Source organism: Oreochromis niloticus, linkage group LG8 (genome assembly GCF_001858045.2).
Source record: "Oreochromis niloticus isolate F11D_XX linkage group LG8, O_niloticus_UMD_NMBU, whole genome shotgun sequence".
In the NCBI taxonomy this organism is placed as follows: domain Eukaryota; kingdom Metazoa; phylum Chordata; class Actinopteri; order Cichliformes; family Cichlidae; genus Oreochromis; species Oreochromis niloticus.
The window spans coordinates 25,981,314-26,005,974 of NC_031973.2; the positions used below are offsets into that span (position 1 = coordinate 25,981,314).

Sequence of the window (24,661 nt, forward strand, 5' to 3'; positions counted from 1 at the left end):
GTCTGGAATACAAGGAGACGCCTGTGGGAAAAAAGTTTAACACAAAGTGCACGCACTGCTCTTTGAGTGAGTTTAGTCTTCCTGTTTGATGCTTCGCTGCTTTTGCTCCCTGCTGATGAAAAGACAGATAAAAACATCTCATCTATCAGATCAAACTGAAGATGACTTCTGACATTTTCATGGTTAAGCAAACAAACAAATCATATCTTTCCAAAGTACGAATATGGCAGACAGATGGGTATGAGACAGACATTTAAGGACACATGTGCAGTCCAGGCTCAGACATCTTTTATCACCCTCAACAGCAGGCCATTGAGGATCTGCAGAGTGAAGAGGAGAAAGTCAACCTGCTGACAAAAGAGAAAACCAAGTTGCAGATGCACACTGAAGATGTATGTACATATTTTTCAAGTTGAACATATAGTTCATACCATATGCACTACACAATTTTTTAAAAAATATTTATTCTGTAATTTCTAAATTTGCAATGTGTTGTTGCTCATTGTGCTTTTAAATTAAAATGCAGGACTGTTCCGTCTAATTTCTCCCAAACTTGCTCACCTGGGTGTAATTGTAGGCTGTAGGCTGCTCTTCCATGATGTAAAGCTGGTTAATGTCTTTGAATGTTTTGAGTCATTATCTTACTGCAGGATGAAGGCCTGGCCAACCACGTTGGCTTTGTAACTGGTTCTTAAACTGCTAAAATTCCAACAGCTAGTCTATCATTTTGGACGTCTGTCATTTGCGTTAGATGGAAAATTATAAACTCACTGGAAAGTGTGTTAGGTAAACGTTGCTAGCACTGCTTTTAAGCCTTTTTTACCTTCAGAAGTGCTCTCATGGTTCATGGCACATGGTTGCTGCAGATTGGTGAGCTGCACATCCATGATGCAAATCTGCCACCGATTACTCAGGTACTCAGATCAAAGTGTGCAGAGAAAATATACACGACAACCTGAACTGTTGATACAAAGCAGGATGAACCCATCATTTCCTGTTGTTTGTGACACATTACCATCCAAATGTTTCAGCAGAAAACAAGCAGTGTTATTGTATAAAATCTATAATATATTAAAAAGTGATAAATCAATCTCTGATTTTATGAGACTACCTAGACTAGAGCTTAACTGTAGACTCCATGATAACTCCATTATTTTAAATATAAGGTCAGTGTCTGTACACTGTTACACTGTTGTAATATTTGTATCCAACAGAAACACACATGTTGTACACATTAAAAGTAATATTAAGCTTATGAACCAACTATTCAACAGTAAAATGAGGAATGGAAACTCATGGTTATTTAACTTAATTGTAACCCTGTTAGCCAATACAGCTTGGCAAAAATAGGGAAACACTGAAACATGTAATTTCACACATAAAAATGGTCAAATATAATAAATGGTGATTATAAAATATATTAAAAAGTGGCACAAAGCATTTCACTATTTGCAATTACAGTCAAAAAATACTGTTAAACCCTATTATGGAATCCATCCTGTAACTTTCCTCGTGCTCAGTTGGAGTACCAGCTGGAACAGGAGCGCCATCAGTGTGCTGAGCTAGAGAAGAGCAGGAGGAGGCTGGAGGGTGACAGCAGATCTTCGCAGGACAGTCTGGGAGAGATGGAGAAGATGAGGAATGGTCTGGAAGACCTCATTAAAAGGTCAGTCAAAGACGCGCTGCCTATCAAATTTTTCAGAGTAGATGGGAAAAAAGCCAGTCAGCCAAAGTACTGTTTGCTCCTGACACCAACAATTTGAGGCTAAAGCTACATTCTGTTAAATTCTGTTGGGAAATTTTGCAGAGACTTTCATAGTTTCACAGAGATCTTCAATGATCTTCTGACTTTTTTCTAGTGTAACCTTAAGGCTTTCATCTCAGGGGTCTGCTGAATCATCCTGCTAATTACTGAGTAGACTGTTTGTAAAGACTGTTGATTCCCAGAAGATAAATCCAAATGTCCTTGTTGATGCCTTTGCTTTATTGCTAGCACTACCAGAGGGTCAAAATGTTGGCTTTCATATTAAAATTGACTAACATAGACATTTAGGCAATGAAAAATCAAAATAATTAACAGTTTTCTTGAAAACCAAAGTGAGACTGATATTTTTAACTGTTGTATTAATTAAGAATTGAAGAACAGATGTCCACAATTTCACCAGGACCTATAATTTTATTTGGTGCCACCATCATGAAAAAATTTTGAATCGGATTTTCTTAATTTACGGTTTGTGCTAATTAGCTAACGTTAGCATATTTGTATTGCTCTATGAGATTTTATGTTTACTATATCGGTTCCAAAATATTACAAAGTTTACAGTGTGCCTAATGGCTGATGGTTTCTTGTACTATAAAACAGTACTATATATTGTACTATAATACTGTGGTTGAAAATTATACAGGATATTGTTGTTATTTCCAGTTTGATCCTATTATTTGTAGTTTGTGGTATTACTATCTCATGGTCACAGTGGCTAAACATTGTGTGTCTGTCCTGTGGGTGGGGGGATAAGAGTCATTCAGAATTTTTGAGCTATACAATAAAGCATATTTGTTGAAAGAGGAAGACAGACAGGTAGTGTTTCAGGTCAAATTTTTAACTTGAGAAGCCTGAAGACTCTCTTGGAAAACATTAGCTTTCCAAAAGTCATTTATAGTGTTAGCAATTTTAAAGCTCCAGCGTATTAAAGTCAGTACAACAGTCACAGATATTTTATTCTTTGAGACTGTCTATAAGGTTAAATCAGTCAAAAGGTGGTTAAAGAAAGGACATAAACAGGGCACCATTATTAACATAAACATTTTCACAAACTGTGCATTTATCACAGCTATCATGATGGGTGGTAAACCCGTCTCTAAAACATTTATATCAGCCTAAGTCAGAAAACATGGGGTGAATTTTTTCCCCCCATTTAGATTTTATGCAAGTGACAACAAGTCTTATCTACTGTTGTCTTTTAATAGTCCACTGAACTGGAACCTAATCTGATCTGATCTACTATCCCAAGGGGGAGAGAGCCTGATGGACTTTGGAAAATTTCTCACTCTTGTGTGCGTCTTATATCCTGAGGCAGCAGAGCTTGGACTCTATGCGGCTACATTATATCTGCTCCATAGTCCTTTTGCATCTCTTTTAAGGTGTATGTACCACTGGGGATTCTCTAAGATCCCAGCATGTTGTCATCTGCCCAGTGATATAAAAACAGATGTAACCATTCACTGTACCCTACCCTGCAGCAACAATCTACTGAAGGCAAAAGCCTGCTGTCAGAAAACAAAAGTACAGTGCGCACCTACAATATTGTCTCCGTAACAAAGTTAAAACTTGTTCTCTTTGGCACTAATAGTTGCGTGACCTTCTTGAACATTAACAAAGTGAATGACTCACTTGTTGCTAAGATACTATGGTATTCAAACAGTACTTATTGTCAGAGGATATTAAATCTGCCACTCAGTATAACATAGCCTTTAGTCCAGTGAAGCTTCACAGACATGGTGTTGCGATGTTGTCAAAGCACACACATATACACAGCCTCACGTGCATGCCTCACAAATGTGACCAGAAGGTCAGATGGAGCAACCTTTTCATGTGACTGATACTCCTTTGTATTTGCTGTTGATCATTGCTCTGCTTTTAAAGCACCATTTTTTGTGCCTTGTGAAACACATTAAAGAACATTTTTGTAATTTGTGTAATGTTTATATTTATCAGTAGTTCAGTTTTAGATGTCCATCCCGAAAATCACGCAGTACCATGACACTGCCTTTATTTGCTAGTCTGGGGGGTTTTAAATGCAAGAGATACTGTAGGGTTTTGGGAAACAGTTTTTGTGTTTCCTGAGCAAAAAAACTTCCTCTATCCTCATTAATTTCAATTATATATTCCTTTTCTCATTAAAGGAAGGAGCTGGAGATCAGCAGTACCAGCTCCAAACTAGAAGAAGAGGAGGCACTCAACTTTGGACTGCAGAGGAAGACCAAGGAGCTACAGGTAAGTTTGCAGTTTGCCTTCTGTGCTAGAAATGTTCTGTCATTTAACACTAGCAGTCTTGTTTAACAATCACATGGTGAGACCTAGCAGAAAGAAAAAAGAAATCACACACCCAAACAGGTGATATTCAATTTCACTTCAATTTTATTTATACTGCGCCAAATCACAACAAAAGTCGCCTCAAGGTGCTTTACATTGTAAGGTAGACCCTACAATAATACATACAGAGAAAAACCCAGAGAAGAAACCTCCAGCAGAACCAGGCTCAGGGAGGGGCGGGGCCATCTGCTGTGACCAGTTGGGGAAGAGAGCCAGAGATTAATAACAAGTATGATTCAATGCAGAGAGGTCTATTAACACATAGTGAGTGAGAAAGGTGACTAAAGAAGAAATACTCAATGCATCATGGGAATTTCCCTAGTAGCCTACACCTATTGCAGCATAACTAAGGGAGGATTCAGGGTCACCTGATCCACATATAAAGTGGTAGTTATCCATAGAAACCTAAAATGTTTCCTGCACCAGGCTGTAAATATACTTTTCAATGCTATAAGGTTGAGCATTTTAAAATGGGAGTCTAGTTGGATTGACTCATTTTGGAGTCTCAAGTGTTCATTAGCAAAAATGCAGTTTTTGGCACTTCTGCATTGACCTCGTCCTCTGCGTGGTTGCAGTTTAGTTCACTCAGATTCAAATAAACCAAGTTATATTCATACTTGACTCTATGATGTAGTATTATATAAAATAATTGTTAACTCTTTGGACTTGTTTTACATGACCAAGAAAAGCAGTCATGTCTGTGTTAGACCACTTAATGTTTTAGAAAGCAAAACAGTTCAAACAGATAAGTTTACAAATGTAAACCAGACTTTTATGGCCCATGGCCTTACCCTTTGGTAGTGATTTCTTGTTATCATCAATCATTTTTTAGATATTTCCCAGAACAGGCTAAATGTGTCAGCTCAATGTGAGGTTTCCACATTTGTCGGCCATGTCATTGACTCTGTCCCTCATTCTGCTAGTAGCTGCAGTGCTGTTTACTGTCTATCACCTGTGGCTCACACACTTAAAAGCATCTGTTTACTCTTGCAAAAAGCTTTTCTCACTAATGTCACGTTTCTTAGCTGATAAAATTCTGGTAGCTAAGTTGACTGAGCTCACGCACAGCACTGCTGAAAGACATGTGGAGTCCTTTCTTACTGGTTTGATAGTTATCAGCCAGGCAACAGGGCTGGTATGTGCCTTTCATCTGCAGCCTTTAATTTCTGAAAATGTTCAAAGAGCTATAAAGAACTTTACGTGTCCTGTGTGCATATCGTGATGAAATTTGCTCAACACTGAGCTGGCTTATCAAGTAAGTGATCACTAATCAACACAGAAAAGGTCTTTTAGTTACCTTTATAATATTAACTGTATAATATTTAGTTGAAGTGGCTGTGGTTTTGTTGACTGGCTTTTAAGTGGAGTTAAAAGCTGTTAAAACAGTTGTTTTACAAAGACAAACAGTGAGCCCAGCTGTAGGTTACAACACGGCAGAAAAAAAGCATTCCTGCCTTTTAGCAAAGCTGCTGGGCTCTACTCTATGATTGGAGCAGTCACTTCAAGCTCCAAGGTCATGGTATCTCTAATAATCACCAATATTTTGTTGGTTTTATAATTTCAAACTTCATTCACTGAAGCTTCCTGCTTCACTGGAGAGACAGCACAAGCAGCTTGATTGAGGATATTGTGGCCTTACTCACACAGATGATAAGCTGTGTAATAAAATTAAATGCTATATTTCTATATTTTATATATTTTTCTGTTATTTTCAACCTCATTCTTGAGTTTGACATTCATATTATTCCCATTCCTGTAAATGCAATACCTCAAATCCAATATTTGGATTCAAAAATTAACTGGGTAGGTCTTGGTCATCCAAGTTTATTATGACCTACTGGCATGCATTGACTTTTTGACTTCCAGGCGAATAATTGCAAAGCATTATTACTGTTATAGTAACCAGTAGATATTTACAATCAGCTGATAGTGACTCGGGGTTGAGCATGTTTTTACAACCTCTCATCTAGGCAAAGTGGATGAAATCTTTAAAACCACCTCACTGTTGTGTCTTATCACTAAATTTCACTTGAATTATCAAAATTAAAAGTACTTAGTCTGTAAGAAAATTTTATTGTTATATGGATTCACGAAGCTGTTTTTGAGTCTGGAGGTATGTGACCTGATTCCCCTGAGACAGGAGCATCTAGTGATGGTCTCCAGAGGTGGCAGCCAATAATTTTCTGGGCAGAGTTAATTACTCTCTGGACAGCCTTCCTGTTCTCAGTCGTGGCCCCTGCGTACCAAACAACCAGGCAGTAGGAGAGCACGCTCTCCACTGAGGAACAATAGAAGGCCATTAGCAGCTGGGCGGGGGGCGCCGAGTCTAACTGATTGTTACCGGTTGGCGAGGAAATCTTTGATCCGGAACCACTCTGTAAAGAGTGATGGTGATGGCATCCTCCTTGGACTGATTTACTCTGTAAGGAAACTGGTAGGGGTCGAGGGAGGAGGGCAGACAGTGTCTGATGTGCTGAGGCACTATCTGTTTGAGACACTTCACGATTACAGACGTAGAGATAAAGGATGTAGAGTGAAAACCGTAAATCCCATCCACAACCACGAGTGCATCCACACTGCATATGCACATGATAACACAGCAAAGTCATTTGGAAGTTTTGATGCTTTACAAGAAACAAAGACTGTTTTGTTAACTTTCAAAATAGTATTTCTCAACAAAGATAGTGCTGCACCTCATAACAGGAAAGGGACTGCTGAGTTATCACACTGTAAACTTCTTTGGAAGTAAATCTTTCTCACTGCAGACATTTGGGCTTGTTACAGCAGGAGAAACACAGGTGCAGCTTGTAAGATTATCGATGGATTTAAATATTCCAGTAAAACATGCCAGCCGACATACCAGTGCATCGTCAAGGAAACACCTGAATGCAAGTTGTAATTAATGGGGTTAGCTACACATTGTGTTTATTAAGTCAGCATGGGATAGTTCAATTGTGGAAATGTTTTTTAAACTTCTTTTCGAAATCTTTGCATGTAAGGTCACAAGTATCATCACTAACTGGTGAGACTTGCATTCAAAGTGTTGTTGAGTTCAGAGTGAGCTCGTTCATTGTTCAGTCTGAGCAACTATAGGAAGTACAAGTGTATTCTCCAAAAACAAAAACTATTTCACTGCATGCTAAACTATGAGAAGAAATATTCCTTGTATTTATGTTAGGTTGTCTTGTGAAAACGTTCTTTAGTGATTGCTGCAGAAATTAGTCCTAAAACCACAAAATAAATTGGCCCTTTTTTAAATTCCTGCATTCCTTGTCCCAGAATCAAGGTTTGTTGAATGGGTTTTGGTCCAGAAGCATTAAATAATATAGTCTGTAGTTAAGACAAGCTTTACATATTTTGTTCTATAGGAATATAAGCCATAACTCTGCTCAATATGTTTATACATAAATGGAAAAAATATAAAATGACCAACTATCACCCTTAGGGTTAGCTCCATACAAGATCTTGCCCTTATGAGGTGGATGATTATGATAAAGGTGGTGAATTGGCACTAAACTACATGGGGGGAGTTGTTAATAATAGGAAGACAGTTGGAACTGTAGTCACCATAAACATCATTAATAACAGGCTACATCATAATGGGTTGAAATCTTGCAGTACCTGCAAAATCTCCCTCCTCAAGAACGCAGATGTACAAGAGCATCAAGTTTGTCAGTGAACATCTAAAGGATTCTGGGCCTGGGAGACAGTGCTATAGACAGATGAAAACTAAATCAAGGTCTTTGGCATCAACTTGACCAGCTGTGTTTGGAGGAAGACAAAGAACATCATCCAAATATGTCAAGCATGGAATTGGAAATATTATGCTTTGGGGCTGTTTTTCTGCTAGGTATAAAGGACAACTTCACCGCAGTGATGTGGCAATGAAAGCGGCTGTAGATTGTAAAATTGTGGACAAGAACCTCCTTTTTTCAGCCAGAAACCTGAAGATGTGTCGTGTATGATCTTCCAGGATGATAATGACCCAAAACATACCCCAATGATGACATTGGAGTAGCCTAGCCTGTCTCTAACCTTAAGGATCACTTGTTACCTAAAAACTTTAAGTGAATGCGTATATATATTTGAACCTGTATGTATACATCTGACACTGTGTGGATAGGAGAAAATTCAACATAAATTCAAACTTGTGCATCCAGTCATTTCATGTCTAATGCTGGGAAAAGAACAGTACAAATAAATGATGAAGTGTACATCACATCTTTTGTACTAGATTACTGCTGTGTATTGGCTAGGCATGTTAAAGTTAGCAGTTTATCATAGAGCAGACATATACCTTGGCTTATGTGTCTTTGGTCTTAGAAAAAACAGCAACATTTTTCAGTATTGAGTATTACTCTCAGCAGAGTTCAACATCTGGAGACATCCAAAGTTTCATGGAGCTTTCAGTGACTGTGACCGGTATATGGACTAAAACCACAGCAGCCTTTAGAGTGCAACAAAAAAGTGCCACCTAGATGAACCTCAAATTTCAACAAAGCTAAAGGAAAAAGCCATCCCGGTTATTAACGAGTAATCTTTGGTGAGGCAGTGGAAAATCACCACAGCAGTGCTGTACCACTAAAGACGGTGGCATATAAATCACCATCTTTAGGATTGCAGGCCCTGCAGAAACAAGGGTAGAATAGCTATTTATTGTATGCATTATGTTCTCTGCCTGTCTGGGAAGTATATACTAATGTTTTTCTGCTGCAGATAAAATCAAACAAGTCTGAGAGCTTTTATCTGTGTCACTGGTGCATGTTGCAGATAATGTGTTTTGTCTGTGTCTGTCGTTGAGTTCAGAGAGAGAGAGGGAGTGTTATGGGTTCAGGTGGTGCTTCTCTGTTCTGCCAGTGCCTCTGGGAGCCTGATGTTTCCTCCAGAGTTTGTCAGTAGTGAAAATAAAGAGCTCCTTTGTATCTAATTTGAGGAGTGAAAGACAATCCATGTGTCTTTGAGTGTGCACATGTTTTCGCATTTACTGTAGCTTTGGCATCCTCTCACAATGAAGCTATTATATGTAAACTCCTCCTACTGATGAAGATGCAGGTGGACAGGCCGGCCAGCTGGACATCACCCACTGAGGTCTTCCCTTTGACGTAAAGGTTGCACGAATATGTCCACGCAAGCTGCTGCAGAATCAAAGAGACCGCTTTGTCTGTCGTCAATGATGAAGCCGCCTCTCCCTCTGTAGTATGCTGTAATTCAAAGCAGTTGGCCTGAAGAGAAAGCAGCCCTGCAGCCATGATTTCTTACAGCAAACTAATCCTTTTTAGCGGTTTTATTTAGGGTTGTAAAAGTTACAAAAAAGTTTACACTCAGTCACAATCTGAGGGTTATCACAATCTGTGAAGATAAAACTCATTTTGGTTCTTTGTCTGTAGCAGATGTTTTGCTGGAGGTGTTAGATCAGATTGGGCCACAGTGGTGATGAGAGTCTCGTATTCAAGCTTTCTATTGCCTTCTCCCTTATAGGTATGTATGCTTGTCTTGGGTATAATATGGGATCATGTGCTTTTGTGTCATTTGAAACATAAAGCACAGTATTAATCTTAGTGTAAACTGATAATACAGTCACAATACCATATTTTGTTTGTAGACTGATCACTACTGGAAAAAAAAGGGGTTTTTTTTCTTGTTTTTCACCCCTAAAAACACAAGCTGTGTGTACTAAGAGTCATAAGTCCCTCGTATTGCTAAGAGGTGTTTCTCAGACAAATGTTCTGACAAATGAGCACCTGTGCTGAACAAGTGTTACGTCATACTTAGTACCCATAATTTCATCCATATCTTTACCTATAAAAAAAATACTTGGGACCATGTCCGTGGAAGCTGCCAGCAACAAAAACTTTACGTCTGGAGTCTGTAGGTGGCCATCTGGTGGCATTTAAAACAACAAAGCGTGCAGATTCCTGCATCATCGCCGTGATCTGAATTATGCTAGTGTGTGTGAACAGTATAGATGCAGGAAAGGCCTTCCAGTTGTTCGGCTGCGGGGGGGGGGTTCACAGGATATCACTGCCCACACTGCTGACCATCCCCTCTGACAAGCGAGGAGACATCTGCACTGAGGCCACATCTGATTGCAATTTATAGACAATTATTATGGTTTCAGATTGAAGAGGGGAAAAAGAAAACCGTAAGCACAAGCAATTATGGAGATCAAACCCTGCAACCATTCTCAACAACGATGGCCTAATTCTGTTGTTTCCCCCTCACTGCTTCAAGACTAGAGACATCTTTGTGGGTTCATTTAGAATCAAGTTCATGTTATTTAAATTAGTGTCTAAATTCTTCCTGCTACACATAAGTGGTCAAAATTACCCATGTAGCCTGGCTCAGACATCTTAACACTCTTGGTGCATGATGTGTTTTTTACAATTGTATTAGAGCCACAATGTTTACTTTGAGGGTGGTTTGAGGCTCTGGAAAAGAGGAATTTAACAAGAAACATATTTGAGTGGGGAACTGTCAGTGAGAGAAAAAGAGGCTGTGCATGCATAAGGGGGTGTGGACAGTAAAGTGCCGGAGGGGATTGACAGTGAAGCTATGTGTGCATGTGTGTTTGTGTGTGTGCGCACGTGCGTGTCTCAGTGTGTGGGACACTCAGTCAGTCATTCAGTTGGGCTGCTGCTGCCTCACCATGGCTGTTCTCTCTGCAGAGGCGCTCCGCTGGCATGTGAGTTTTTATTTCTGTGTTTCTGTTTAAACTTATCAAAAATGATCAAAGGAATAAGTTAATGTCTCTGTGTGTTGTTTTTAGGCATTTAAAAATATTCTGTTGTTTATAATAAAAGATGGCACAAGTACAGGCGAGCTCTCCAGCTCCTGTCTGTACAAATAGTTTACAGTACGTTTGTTATAGTTTGTTGTTTGGGGAGATTTAGGCGCTGTGGCTTTCACCACTTGAGTGAAGTGGAGGTGTTGTTGCTGTGAGTGGCCCTGGGCTACCCGCCATGTCAGACACACTTCCTGACACTGAAACATAGATACAAACTGTAGATAACCAAGAGCATGACTCATCTTGGTAGAGTGCAGCCGTGCTGGGAAGTGTGCAATAAATTTTTATTAGTAATAAAAAAAGCAGTTTTGGCATGACATTAGTGGAACAGAAATCATCTGTGGATGATATACTTCTGTTAGATCATTCTGATGGTTTTGAACAGAATCCAGTAAAATAAGATTCAAAGCACAGTAGGTGTACACAGAGGGTTCTACGTATACTGTAAGCTGTGATAGAGGGAGTTAAGTTTTCACTAAGAATAACAGTTTGTATTACGGTAGGATCTTTATCTTAATAAAATGTATATAAGTGTGTGTAAAATGCCTTGAGGCAACTGTTGTTGTGATTTGGTGCTATATAAATAAAAGTGAAATGCCTTATGAGGATACTGGATATTTAAAGTTCAAAAGCAAGAGTGTTTAGAAAATGACACCACTTTTTCTATACATTATAACATATTGTGCTAAATGACTCCCACTGATTCATTCATTCATTTTAGTGTCGTTAGCCTGTGTTGAGGTCTCATGAACCTGCTGGATAGCTCATATTTTAAGAGACAAGTGTGTGTCCTGTCCATCTTTTTCCCCCCTGACCCCCAAACCAGATGGAGCAGATGGTAAAATTGGAGTTTTCCTTCCCACTGTTACCAAATTCATGCTCATAAGGAATTGTCTGATGACTGGGATTTTCCCTGTAATATTTTGGAGTCTTGACCTTATAATATAAACCGCCTTGAGGTGCTTCTGCAACTGATTTGAATTGAATTGTATGTAAAAATCAAATTTATCATACAATTCACATGGATTTTACATGCAATCATAATAATTTCTCATCATATCTAAATGTAAACTTACATGAAGTGATTGAACAGAGTAGATATTCCTGGTTTTGTTCCAGGATTGTTTACGCTGCATAAGTAAATGTATTGTTGTATGTTGTGCGTGTTATGGGCTCACACAGAGCAACAAACAGTTATGGCCACATTTATGTCAATGGTTAATTTAGATGTCTTTGGACTGTGAGAGGAAGCTGAAGTACAGGGAGTATGCTGACACAGGAACAACATGCAAAATCTGCCCAATATATTTTGGCTATTCATTTATTATTTTCACGTTGGGCCAGTAAGCTCATTATTTTATTTGAACCCAAAGTTGCATATTTAATCTTTTTGGCTCCATGACAGTAATATATATATATATATATATATATATATATATATATATATATATATATATATATATATATATATGTATAGCCAGAGGAAGTGCAAAACTTGAAGAACTTGAGGGGTGGTGTTTGGCACTGATCAACATCCTTTACCTGTACCAAATATGCACGATTGTTATTGTTCTACATAACTATGGCTTTATAAACACAGTATCCTCTGCGATGAAATAGCTGAGTGTTCCAAAAATAACTAAAAATGCTTTGGTTATTTTCAGAGGTGGTCAGTTCACTGTAAAAAATAGTGCTGTTGTTGGTTTGCAAGGAATAAAGAATGTGTTGTGTTACAAAGGAAGCGGTTGTGCATATTTAAAGATTTGTGTCATCATTAAAATGTTTTAAAAACCCTTGAATTGAGATGATAAAAGCAAGTTTTCACTTAGAATATGTGCAGTCATTTATTTAAATCACTGTATATTCAAGGTAGATGCATAGATGTAATTCATGCATGTGTATTGAATGGTACACATTAGTCATTCTTCTTGCATGAGAAGTAATTCAGCTGCTGTTGAAAAAGGTTACATACCTGGAACGAATAAAATTTACAAAATATATAGAAGAGACCTGAAAATGATTTTGACTGATAAAATACTGCATGTATTCAGACCTTGATGCATCACTTACTTCAGGCCAGGACCATAAAACCAAGAGCAAAAACCCCCAAAACAGAACAAAAAGAAAAAACACAACAAAAATTCTTCGTATTTCATGGAAATGGCAGTACTGATGATTTTTGGTCTTGGTGACCGGACATAGCACACCCAGCCTGGGGTCAAAATACAGATAATGACGGTGCCTACAGGACATTCTTGCTCTAAATTGCTACCTGAGGAAAAAAGCCAGAGGCGTGCCAAATCCCTAAAGAAAGTGGAGTGTATGAGAAGGACTCGCCACACACACAAGTGCTGCCTTGAAATAGCAAACAGTCTGTGGAGATGACGCCCCGTTTGTTCTCTGTCAAAATTACACATGTACTGTGAAAGCAGAGGAAATATCCTGCCCATATTTTATTGTATTTTATTAGTTCAATGTTCAGGCCTGTGGTACTGAAAGCAAATTAAGTTTTCTTGTTTTGATTTTTTTAAGTATGCACCTTAATCCATTTCAATATCTCTCATTAGGCTCGCATTGAAGAGCTGGAGGAGGAGCTGGAAGCAGAGCGGACCATAAGAGCCAAGGTACTGTATATCTACACACTCATGAGGAACTGTGTGGCTTCACCCTTCAGCGCACATGAAACAAAGAGCAGTTAAATCTGTCTGTCCTTCTTTGGGGTAGATAAGAGGAAACTTGGTTCTGCTAATGTTCAGGCCTGTGGTGCTTAGAGCAGTTTAAAGATTGAAGGGGACGGTAAATGAAGAAGAACAGATGAAAACAGTGCTGATGTGCTGGCAGCTGGTGGGGTACACGTGCTGGTGCTGTGCCTCTGGTCACCCCAAACTATCTGCACCTGTGATAATAAAAGGGGGCTGACCTTGTGTTTCTGATTAACATAGCGGGAACCCAGAGGCGTGGAGGGAGCCCCGACATCCTTTTTCCTATTTCTTACTTTCCCAGATCGTTCTGTCTTCACACACCCATATCAGTGCACCTTCCGTAAGCCCTTTGCCTTGCTCCTTCAATCCGAAGAATAGGACATTTTTTCCATCTTACATTTGACTGCAGTAAAGTGTCCCAGTTACTTCTTTCTGATGCATAATTTTTTCAAAGGAGCATGTCTTCGCCATAAAAAGCTGATACCAAGGTGACTCTTTAAGTGCTTGCTGTTTCAAACAAGGACTTATAGTATGTGTGTGCTAGCATGACAGAGCCCACTTAAGAACGTACTGTAGTTACAATGGAAAAAGGCAGAAATGTAAAGGCATATATTTCACTCCAAGTGGTGAATAGAGTGACAGCTGGCCTGAGGGTGTGTTTTTCCCCACTCTGGGTGGTATTCTTAATGGTGCTAGCTGAGACCCCTTCAGCCTCTGAAGCTGCAGAGCAGCGAAGAGGCAGGCAGAGACATGCAAGGTCTTTATCTGTTCCTCCGTCTTCAGAGCAGCTCAAATACAGCATACCTTTGCTGCAGACAGGTTCGCTATTGTTAGGCTCTGCTCCTCGGGTCGCACTGGGGAGATAGAATTATGAGATAGAGGCTGACAGACAGCACTATTTTTTCTAGGATCCTCTCCCATCTGGAATGCCATGCGGTTTTACACAGACACACACACGCTCACACACACACTCTATAATTGTAAAGTAGCATGTTCTTACACACCCAGGAACACACATAGCATGCATAGCATTCAGTTAGTACACAGTCTTCAAGACAAACACTTTATCTTTAAACTGGAAATCACACATTCTCCATAGAAACATGAACAACAAAAATTAACTTAAAAGTCAGGTGACTACGTAGAATATGAAAGGGGTCATTTATATAAGCGCTCAGTTATTATCCAGTTTAAGCTTAAGGGTTGTCAAATTGTTTAGCTCCTTTGCTTTTTATCTTGGGTTCACTAAGTGAATCCTTATAGTTGTGATGCAGTCAGGAATTAAAACAGAAAAGTATGACCTCACAATTATCTTGCCAAAGACACAACTTTAAATAGTTTTTCACTGTTTTTGCTTGTGACAGATGCCCAAAGTAGCCAATTCATAGAAACCAACAAGCTAACAATGTCTTGATAGCTAAAACTGCTAATTTATTAGCAATTAAAGTCAAATTTATTCAGTATAATTTTTTAAATATCTGATGCTGATGATGTCCTAATGTGAAAAGTCAAGCTGCTTCACAATTTAGGAGCAGCAAACTGCAAATGGCACTTGATGCTATGCTTAAAACGCCTTAAAACCCCCAACATTACCATTCTTTACTAAGTGTAATATTCTGCTCTGGGTACTTGCTAACATTTTTATGAGATTAGATCTGATCAGATCAGAGCCAAAATAATACATTTGCTTGGTTCTTGTCCCAGTTGCTCCCTCGCCCCAGCAGATAATGTGCCTCAACTTATCCATAACATCGTTCTCTGTCACACCAACCCTCTGCATATCCTCCTTCACTATATCCATATTCAACATCCTTTTATCCAGTATGCTCACAATCCCACCTCTGCATATCTAAAACAGCCTTAACCTTGACTCTCTTAACTTTGTCTCCAAACTGCTCAACCTGAGCTGTTCTTCTGACGCACTCATTTCTCATCTTGTTTGTTCTGATGACTCTCAATGAAACTGAACATCTTGAGCTCTGCTTCCAGTATTTTTGTTAGTCTCACCCTCTCCAAACATTACATCATAGCAGGTCTCACTGCTACTCTTTTCTTTAGCTCTCTTGTGCATTGTCCATTGCTTTCACTGGTTGACCCTGGGTGTTTAAGCTCATCCACCTTCACCACCACTGCTCATTGCAACTTCACTGTGTCTCTTTCGTTCACATTCTGTCTTGTTTCTACTGACTTTCAGTAATGGTCTTTCTAGTGACTACCTCCACCTCTCCAGGCTGTCTTCTACTAGCTTTCTATTCTCACTACAGATCACAGTGTCATCTGCAAACACCACAGTCCATAGAGTTCTGCCTGACCTCATCTGTCAACCTGTCCATCATAATTGGAAGCAAGGAGGAGCTCACCAGATCTTTGATATAATCGTACTTCCATCTTGAACCCATCTGTCACTCCTACCGTACACCTCACCACAGTCTCGCTGTCCCCATATATGTCCTGCACCACCCTAACATACTTCTGTGTCATCCCGACTTCCTTGTGCAGTCTCACAGCTCCTCTCTTGGCACCCAATCATATGCTTTCTCAAGATCCACAAAGACAAAGACTCTTCTCAGTACTTCTCCATGAACACTCTGAAAGCAAACATCACACCTGTAGTGCTCTTTCTGGGCATGAAGCCATACTTCTGCTCACTGATCGCCACCCCTCTATTTAAGCTAGGTTCAACAACTCTTTCCCATGGCTTCATGGTACTTCTCATCAACTTTATCCCTCTGTAGCGACTCCAGCTCTGAACATTACCCTTGTTCTTGAAAATCAGTACCAATACATTACCTTTCCATTCCTCAGACATCATCTTAACCATCAGGATAGTATTAAACAGACTGGTTAATACAAAATTTAATTATTATTTTGTTTGGTTGGTGATCAGACAGCTACATCATGTCTGTGTCTGCAGACTGGATGATTTTCTCTGAGATTTAAAAAATTTATTGATGGCATTTACATATGTACCTACATGGGTTTATGTGTGTTTATGGGTTATGTCTCATTATGTGCTGCATAGTGAATGTACTTATACAAGCTTCTGGACAGTAAATAGTTATTGTTTCCTCTTCTTAGGATAGCACATAATACTGCTACCATGTAACAAAAAGCTTTGTGGTGGCACATTAGAGATCACAAAGGCAAAATGTTCACTTTTCAAACAAAGTTAGGCAAACAAATTTTAAGACAATTTTTCTACCCTTCAGTTTCAATCAAATCCCAACATTGAACATTACTGACCTTTCTGCGTGGATTTTGGATGGATTGTGTACACCAACCATTGAATTACTTGGGCGCCCTGAACTTTTCGAGACATTAGCCAACAGAGGGGTGTGTGAACTTTCTGATCGCACATTGGACAGCTGTCTTGTACATGTGATATCCAATAGGTGAACAAGTAGACACCATGTGACTGAAATCAAGCAAAGTGGACCGAATGTTACATCTTTGAGAAAAGATTAGCAAAAATAAGTCATGCTAAACTGTCACTAGCAGGACTTTTAATTAAATTAACTCATTTTTGTGTTAAATTGGTCAGATAGTTTCCTGTTTGTAACTTACAGAAGATGATGGACATGTTGTATTGTATAAAGACTAACTTTGGACAAAGCATTTGGCTCTTTTTATATATACTTACTTACTATACTATATATACTTCTGTAATATAGAAAAAGCTGAGCAACAAGAGACGTATTCAAACCTGTATCTTTTTGGATAATAAGATTAAAACCATTAAAGTAAACATACATTTAGTTTTGTTTCAGGATAGAACATCTCACCAGTCAGGGGTTTAGTATGAATTGAGACTGAGTAAATGAACACTAGAAATCACTTATGCAAACACAAATTGGCAAGACTGCACAGAGACACACTCCTACTCCTTCATGCTCTTGTGCAAATGAAGATAAATCTCCTATCGCCAACAGAAGGGCACTTTAGGGCCACTGACCTTCCATTAGTATGTGAATGTGAGTGAGTGGTGTCAGGTGGTGCTGATCCGGAGGAGCTGTTGACACAGTCAGCAGTGCGATGAGTGAGCTAAGCGCACAGTGTTAACCCTCGACATAGAGCCAGCGTGTGGACACAAAGGGCTGGGCTCAGGCGTAAGCTGTTTTTTGAAGATTTAGCTGGAGGAGTATGGGGTGGAAGAGGAGGCCCCCAGTGAGAGTCATCTATTTTCTGGCTGAAGTGTGCTAACGGCCGTGCCTCATTGCTTCCATCAGGGGGGCCCCGAGACTCCGACTTTTGTGGGTCAGTCTCAACACCTACGGCTGTCGTTAAACTGGCTGTAAAACATGTGTATAAAAACAAGTGTTTTTAATTACAGAGCACCAGTTGTTTGTTCATATAATAAACTCATTCCATGTGTGCTGTTCCATGTTTGAGCATGAGATGAGGGTATGTAGTTGTTTTGTATCACCTTTGGTGTGGGGTGTCAAGTTTTATTACACTGTGTATAAACTGATATATAATCAGTTTTCTTCTACTAGTGGAGCCAGGATTTGGTTTGAGGAAGGTAATCATAGTTAATGATCTTATGTTCTGACATGTTCAGACACATATCTATTCTTAAACAGCACTTTATTTATAGTATATGAAAAGTGTTACCAGAAATCTAGAAAAAAGTTTGGGTATATATGATGACACTACTTCATTTTTTGTAGTTGTCAATCCATCCATCTTCTGTTTATCTAGTGCTGGAGGCTGCAGCCTAAGTAGATAAGCCAAAGCTTCCCTCTCCTTAGCCACCATCTTTAGCTTATCCAGGGGGAACCAAGGCATTCCCACGCCAGCCAAGAGATGTAATCTCTCCAGCGTGTCCTGGGTTTGCCCAGAGGCCTTCGCCTGGTGGGTGATGCCTGAACCACCTCAAATAGCTTCTTTCGATGTGGAGGAGTAACGGCTCTACTCAGAGACCCTCTTGAATAACTGAAATCCTCACCCTGTCTCTAAGAGAGACACCAGCCACCTGTCAGAGAAAGCTCATTTCTGGTGCAGGTATCCATGAGCTCGTTCTTTCAGACACCACCCAAAGCTATAACCATAGGTGAGGGTAGGGACGTAGATCATCTGGTAAATCAACAGCTTTGCTTTTACGCTCGTCCACATCACTGCAGCTGTGGCCCCAATCCGTCTGTCAATCTCCCACTCCCATCTCCGCTTACTCTTAAACAAGGACCCGAGATACTTGGACTCCATCACTCCATCCACCCTTTTCCAGCTGAGGACAGTGGCCTCAGACATAGAGATGCTGATTCTCATTCATGCTTTAAATAAAACCAACACAAAATTTTGTTCTTACCAAGTTTTCAGTTAAAGTTTCAACAGCTGGTATTACTAGATATAATGAGAAAGGAGTCACTGGTAGTGAAAAAGCACCTGGGAGATAACTGTAGAGTTTCTCTGGTTTTAATCCTTTAGCTTCCTTTTACCCATTGTTGTTGCTTTATTACCTTTAATTTTATTCTCACTATTTTCCCTCCATTAGCAGCAGAAAGCTGTTTTCAGCACCAAAAAGCAAACAGGCAAAGTTAGCAACTAGCAGCTAAAACACAAGATTTTCTGATGAGTGGTTCAAACCAAGACATAGTAAAAAGAAGGGTGAATCAAAGTGAGGTAAAGAGCCAAAGTATAAAGAGTATAAAGGGTTTCAGATCCCATAATGATGGATAGATAGCTCACAGGACTTTTACCCAGAAGTCTTTGCATTATATTGCATAATTTTGTTGTCCATTATCATTCTTTAACTGTTGTGTTTATTGCAGGTGGAGAAGCAGAGAGCTGATCTCACCAGAGAACTGGATGATCTCACAGATCGCCTTGAAGAAGCAGGAGGAGTCACCGCCTCACAGGTGAACTACCAGCACACAAACATGTCAAGCTGCACACTTCTGAACTGCATAATTTCCCTCATAAATAATACCAGATTGTACAGCTAAATGCTAGTACATGAAGAAGATTTTCAGGGAATTGCCTGGTCAGTATTACTGACCTTAAATTACTTCCTATGTGTGTTAAACAGATGGAGGTGAACAAGAAGCGAGATGCAGAGCTGCAGCGCCTGAGACGAGACTTGGAGGAGTCCTCTGCCCAGTCTGAAGCTCTAGCTGCGTCTCTGAGGAAGCGGCACAGCGACGCCGTCACAGAGCTCACAGAGCAGTGTGAAGCTCTGCAGAGGACCAGAGCCAAACTGGAAAAGGAGAAGCAGAACCTGAGGATGGAGGTGGATGACCTGGCTGCTTCACTGGACAGTTTACAGAAGGCCAAGGTCAGGATCTGAGATCACATGGACCTTATCTGTATTTTGAAGAAGACAGCAAAGTCACAGGCTTTTGTGACTGCCTTGAGCGTGGCCTAATGTGCTGTGATGTGACTGTGGTACAGGCATCCTCTGACAGCCAGATGAAGAAGCTGGAGGAGCAGCTGTGTGAGGCCAACAGAAGAGGAGACGACCTGCAGAGGACGCTCACTGAGCTCAGCGTGGCAAAGAACAGACTCACAGGTAAAACAATGTTACATCTGTGGGACACGAGCAGTTACAGAAAGTCATTCAGCCCCGCTGTCCCATTTTTCTTAATCAGTTTCTTTCTATCTTACAAGTGGGCAAAGTTGGATGCATATACTTTAAGCTAAAGTGATCTTCTGAGGGATGTTACATGCAGCCTTAATTCACTAAAACTGGCTCCCAGTAGATATTGTGCAAGTAAGAATAATATATTTTGATGACAACTAGTTAAGGATTGACACAAAACACTCAGTGGTGGTATGAACTCATATTTCATATTCATAATTTGAGAGTAAAAAAGATCTGTTGTTGAAAAAAACACTGTCAGTAATTTCAGGTTTTTTTGAGTAATTCTTTCTTTTATAATTTGCCAATGACAAACCTGACTGATTAAGCCCTCCTGGCCACTTGTTCTCAGGAGATTTGGGAAAAGATCTAAAAAGCAAACTATTTAGGCAAAAAACTAATGTGTTCTTAGGATAATATCAAGTATGCAAACATACATTTTAATTATATTAAGTTTACCAAAGAAGAAGGAAAGTGAATCAATATTAGAGCAAATCCCAAATGAGGGTAAAGCACCAGAAAAACTGCAGATGTGTTCTATAATGCAACACGATCACATCTCTTATCGAAGACTCTGAGAACCTTGTCTCCAGGTTTTCTAGTGAAAATGTTTCCAGGAATTCTCGAAAAGACACTGACGTGGTGTCTATTTGACACAGCATTTTATGCTACACTAAGACATTACACAGCTCTTTTTGTATTTCTCCAGTGTGAGCTCAGAATAATATGAAACATTTTGTTTCAATCACTGAAATAAAATAAATGTAACTTACTGGAAGATGTGTCTTTGCTTTGCTACCACTTTGCTATTCTATATGCACGACTTAAACTGCATCTGCCTTTTGTAGCTAAATAATTAAATTGTCTGTTTTGTGTGTATTTGTTGCCTGAATTCTGCTGCATGCTACAGTGCGTCATTAACCGGTGCTCCTGTGTGTCCTGTCAGCTGATAATGCCGACGTGAGTCGACAGATGGAGGAGGCAGAGACCAGAGTGAGCCAGCTGACCCGATCCAAGACTCTCCTCCAGTTACAAGCGGAAGAGCTGAAGAAACAGCTTGATGAGGAGGTCAAGGTCTGTGTTTTGAACATAAAGCAAAAACACACACTTTTTGCCTGTTTTGCAGTTTAAAGTAGGCTTATTCAATAGAGTTAGAGTTACACAAACTTAGTATTTAAAACTTTTCTACTGTTATACAGTGTTCTGTGAATGTGGTTACCTTTGTGAGGCTATTAGACTGATCGTTTTTGGTAATATTTGGAAGAGAGTGTGGAGAGGTGGAGATATGCACTGGAAAGTCAGAAGAAGAAAGACAGAATCTATGTGCATGGGAATGAGAGGGAGGCAGGTGGGAAGCTGGAGACGCAAGGTGGAGGGGTATTGAAGGTGAATGATTTTAAACACCTGGGGTCAACCATGCAAAGTAACAGGCAAGTGCACCTCTCCTGTGCACAGGAGAGGGTGAAGAAGAAACTGCAGACAGGATGAAGCAGGTGGAGATGAGTGTCAGGACTGTTTGATGGACAATCTTTTGATTTAGTCCGTCTGGTGAAAGGCAATGGGAAAGTGTGAGTGTGAGCCTCCCAGTCTAAGAAGAGTATTGTGCATGCAATCATATATTATCAGAATCATCTTTATTTGGCTAAGTTTGTGTACAAAAACAAGGAATCTGACACTGGTGCACTTTGCTCTCTGCATACGAAAAGAAATGTTTTTAAATATGCAATTTTACATTTGCAGTATATAGACATACATATAGTGAGTGTGATCAAGAAAAGACAAAAAGATAGGCAGTAAGAATGAAGACTAACCGACACCTCTATGAATGTCCCAAACGGATGTGTCATTTTATCAAAGCTTTTGTACATTAGTTCAGCTTCTATATTGTGTTTGTGACACTATAGTCATTTATTAAACCTCTGAACAGGTTGAAAAACCTTTTAACAACCATGAGTGAATTGAGTCAGTGTGTTAGAACAGATTTGTGTTACATTTCTGGGCTTTACAGTGTGCTCATGTGTCTCTTTGCTGGTGTTGCCAGTGTAAGCAGGGGGTCAGCAGCACTCTGAGCTCAGTGCGGCAGGAGTGCGAGGTGCTGAGGGAGCAGCTGGAGGAGGAGCAGGAGAGCAAGCAGGAGATGCAGCGGCTCGTCTCCAAACTCAACAGTGAAGTGACGCACTGGAGGACCAAGCACGAAGCCGACGCCATCCAGCACGCAGACGAGCTAGAGGAGACCAAGTATGTGGTGTTGATAGTGGCAGCTATCATCCTCATCTGATGAGATGTGATGCCTTGAATAGAGCCTGTAATGTGTCTCAGAAGTCCAAATCTTACATGTGTCACAGGAAGAAGCTGGCAAGCAGGCTTCAGGAGGCTGAGGAGGCCGTGGAGGCCACCCAGGCAAAATGTTCCTCACTGGAGAAAACAAAGCAGAGGCTGCAGGGAGAGGTGGAGGAGCTCTGTATGGACCTGGAGAAGGTAGACAGAGCGGCTCGTTATATACTCATTTATTTTATGCCTTGCCATAAAGCTTTGGCGTTATAGCAGTGTATGGTTCCTGCCTTAGGCCAGCAGCTGCGGGCAGGCTCTGGATAAGAAGCAGAGGGTCCTGGAAAAGCAGCTTGGAGACTGGAAACAGAAGTGTGAGGAGCTGGTGGCCGAAGTGGAGGGCTGCCAGAAGGAGAGCAGGCAACACGCCAGCGAGCTCTTTAAACTCAAGACTGCTCATGAAGAGACTCTGGAGCAGCTAGAGGCTCTGCGCAGGGAGAACAAGGCCTACCAGGGTATGACGGCGCACACGTGAGGGCTGAATTTAGCATACAGCTGCCTGTCTTAGATTGCCTCATATGCAACTTCTTCTTTGTCCCACAGAGGAGGTAGCAGACCTGACAGAGCAGCTGTCCGATGGAGGCAAGAGCGTGCATGAGCTCCAGAAAGCAAAAAAGAAAATTGAGATGGAGAAAGAAGAGCTCCAGGCCTCGCTGGAGGAATCTGAGGCCGCACTGGAGGTGAGTGCTTTATCAAGTCTGGATTTGCTCTCATATTTGAAGCTTGTAGTTTGTAAATTGTTTGTTTCTTCTTCATTCCTCCCGTTTTGCCAGGCTGAGGAGACCAAAGTGCTGAGGCTGCAGCTCGAGTTGTCTCAGGCGAAAGCAGACCTGGAGCGTCGACTACAGGAGAAGGAGGAAGAGGCGGAGGCTGCGAGGTACCTCAGCTTCCTCTCATCCTTCATGTTTCTCTGTATTCTGTTTTTCTCCACCATAATGTCTCTTTTTAAAGTTTGCAGATAATACACAGTTACATATGTCACTGGAACAGGGTTTAGTATATTTAAACTTTGGGTAACTTTCCCCGTTGATGTGGTTCGTTTGTGCAGAAGTGAACATGGTAATTGCACTCTAGTGCAAACCAAATAAGCCACACTGAGACCCTTTGAAAGAGGTGCTCATGGTCTAGTCCAGCGAAATCTAGAGCAGCTGGTTTTTGGTAAGAGCCTCGATCCAGCACAACTAACAAGTGTACGCTCCAAGTCTAAGTGGCTAACTCTGATGAGCATAATCATTAGCTGTTATGATTCTTAACTTGTTTACTTAAGTAAGCATCTAAATCTAGAACAGATTTTTTTCTAAAAGCTTTTATGAAAGCTAAAGATTCATGAACACAGAGGAGAATGAACAGAATCCTCAAGTGGCCATTAGAGCTCATTTTTGTCACTTATATGCCATCTTTATTTTGTAGCCCCGGTGTTTGCTGTTTATCTAAGACAATGTTTTTCATCTTGTTCATTCTGCTTTGCCTCCTCACCCTCACGCCCAACGTTAGAAAAAGCCACCAGAGGGCGTTAGAATCCCTGCAGGCCAGTCTGGATGTAGAGGTGAAAGGGAAAACGGAGGCACTGAAACTGAAGAAGAAACTGGAGGCTGACATCAATGAGCTGGAACTGCAGGTGGACCTACTCACCAAGAGCAACACAGAGCTCAGCAAGAACAGCAAGAAGATGCAGCAGCAGATCAAGGTCTGCTCACAACATTCGGCAAGTACAGTAAGTGTTTTCTACACCACCCTGCTCACAGAGCAAGTGTGTGTCACAGGAGCTGCAGGCTCAGCTGGAGGAGGAAGTGAGGAGCCACGAGGAGTGCAGGGAGGAGCAGGCGGCCATGGAACGACGCTGCTCTCTGCTGGTCAGCGAGGGTGAGGAGACCCACGCGGCCCTGGAGAGCGCCGAGAGGGCCCGAAAGGCTCTGGAGATAGAGCTGCAGGAGGCTGGGGAGAAATACAGCGACCTCAACAACCAGGTATCACACAGTGCCTCTGCTTCTGTTTCACTTCTAACCGGACCCACATACACTCACAGACTTCCTGATGTGTGTCCAGTTCCAGGCGGCTCTCAGCGGGAGGAGGAAGCTGGAGGTCGATCTCCAGACTCTGCAGCAGGAGCACGAGGAGCTCCAGGCCGAGATGAGAGGATCCACAGACAAAGCTAAGAAGGCCACCTGTGAGGTAAAACA

The 24,661-nt window shown here is 40.7% G+C and overlaps 1 protein-coding gene across 3 annotated transcripts in view; it reads left to right on the top strand.

The window, feature by feature from the left end:
- Positions 1–24,661, top strand: part of LOC100710904 (putative uncharacterized protein MYH16) — a 53,468-nt gene that overhangs the window by 23,266 nt on the left and 5,541 nt on the right. For all 3 annotated transcript variants that reach the window (XM_005447932.2, XM_005447931.4, XM_005447930.4), the window contains exons 4-19: positions 306–392; positions 1,521–1,666; positions 3,904–3,994; positions 13,445–13,501; positions 19,348–19,434; positions 19,605–19,850; positions 19,967–20,084; positions 21,100–21,227; positions 22,195–22,391; positions 22,499–22,631; positions 22,720–22,936; positions 23,025–23,161; positions 23,255–23,358; positions 23,976–24,168; positions 24,245–24,448; positions 24,528–24,653. In XM_005447932.2, coding sequence (XP_005447989.1) covers positions 306–392; positions 1,521–1,666; positions 3,904–3,994; positions 13,445–13,501; positions 19,348–19,434; positions 19,605–19,850; positions 19,967–20,084; positions 21,100–21,227; positions 22,195–22,391; positions 22,499–22,631; positions 22,720–22,936; positions 23,025–23,161; positions 23,255–23,358; positions 23,976–24,168; positions 24,245–24,448; positions 24,528–24,653 — 2,271 coding nt within the window. The remainder of the gene's footprint in view (positions 1–305; positions 393–1,520; positions 1,667–3,903; positions 3,995–13,444; positions 13,502–19,347; positions 19,435–19,604; positions 19,851–19,966; positions 20,085–21,099; positions 21,228–22,194; positions 22,392–22,498; positions 22,632–22,719; positions 22,937–23,024; positions 23,162–23,254; positions 23,359–23,975; positions 24,169–24,244; positions 24,449–24,527; positions 24,654–24,661) is intronic.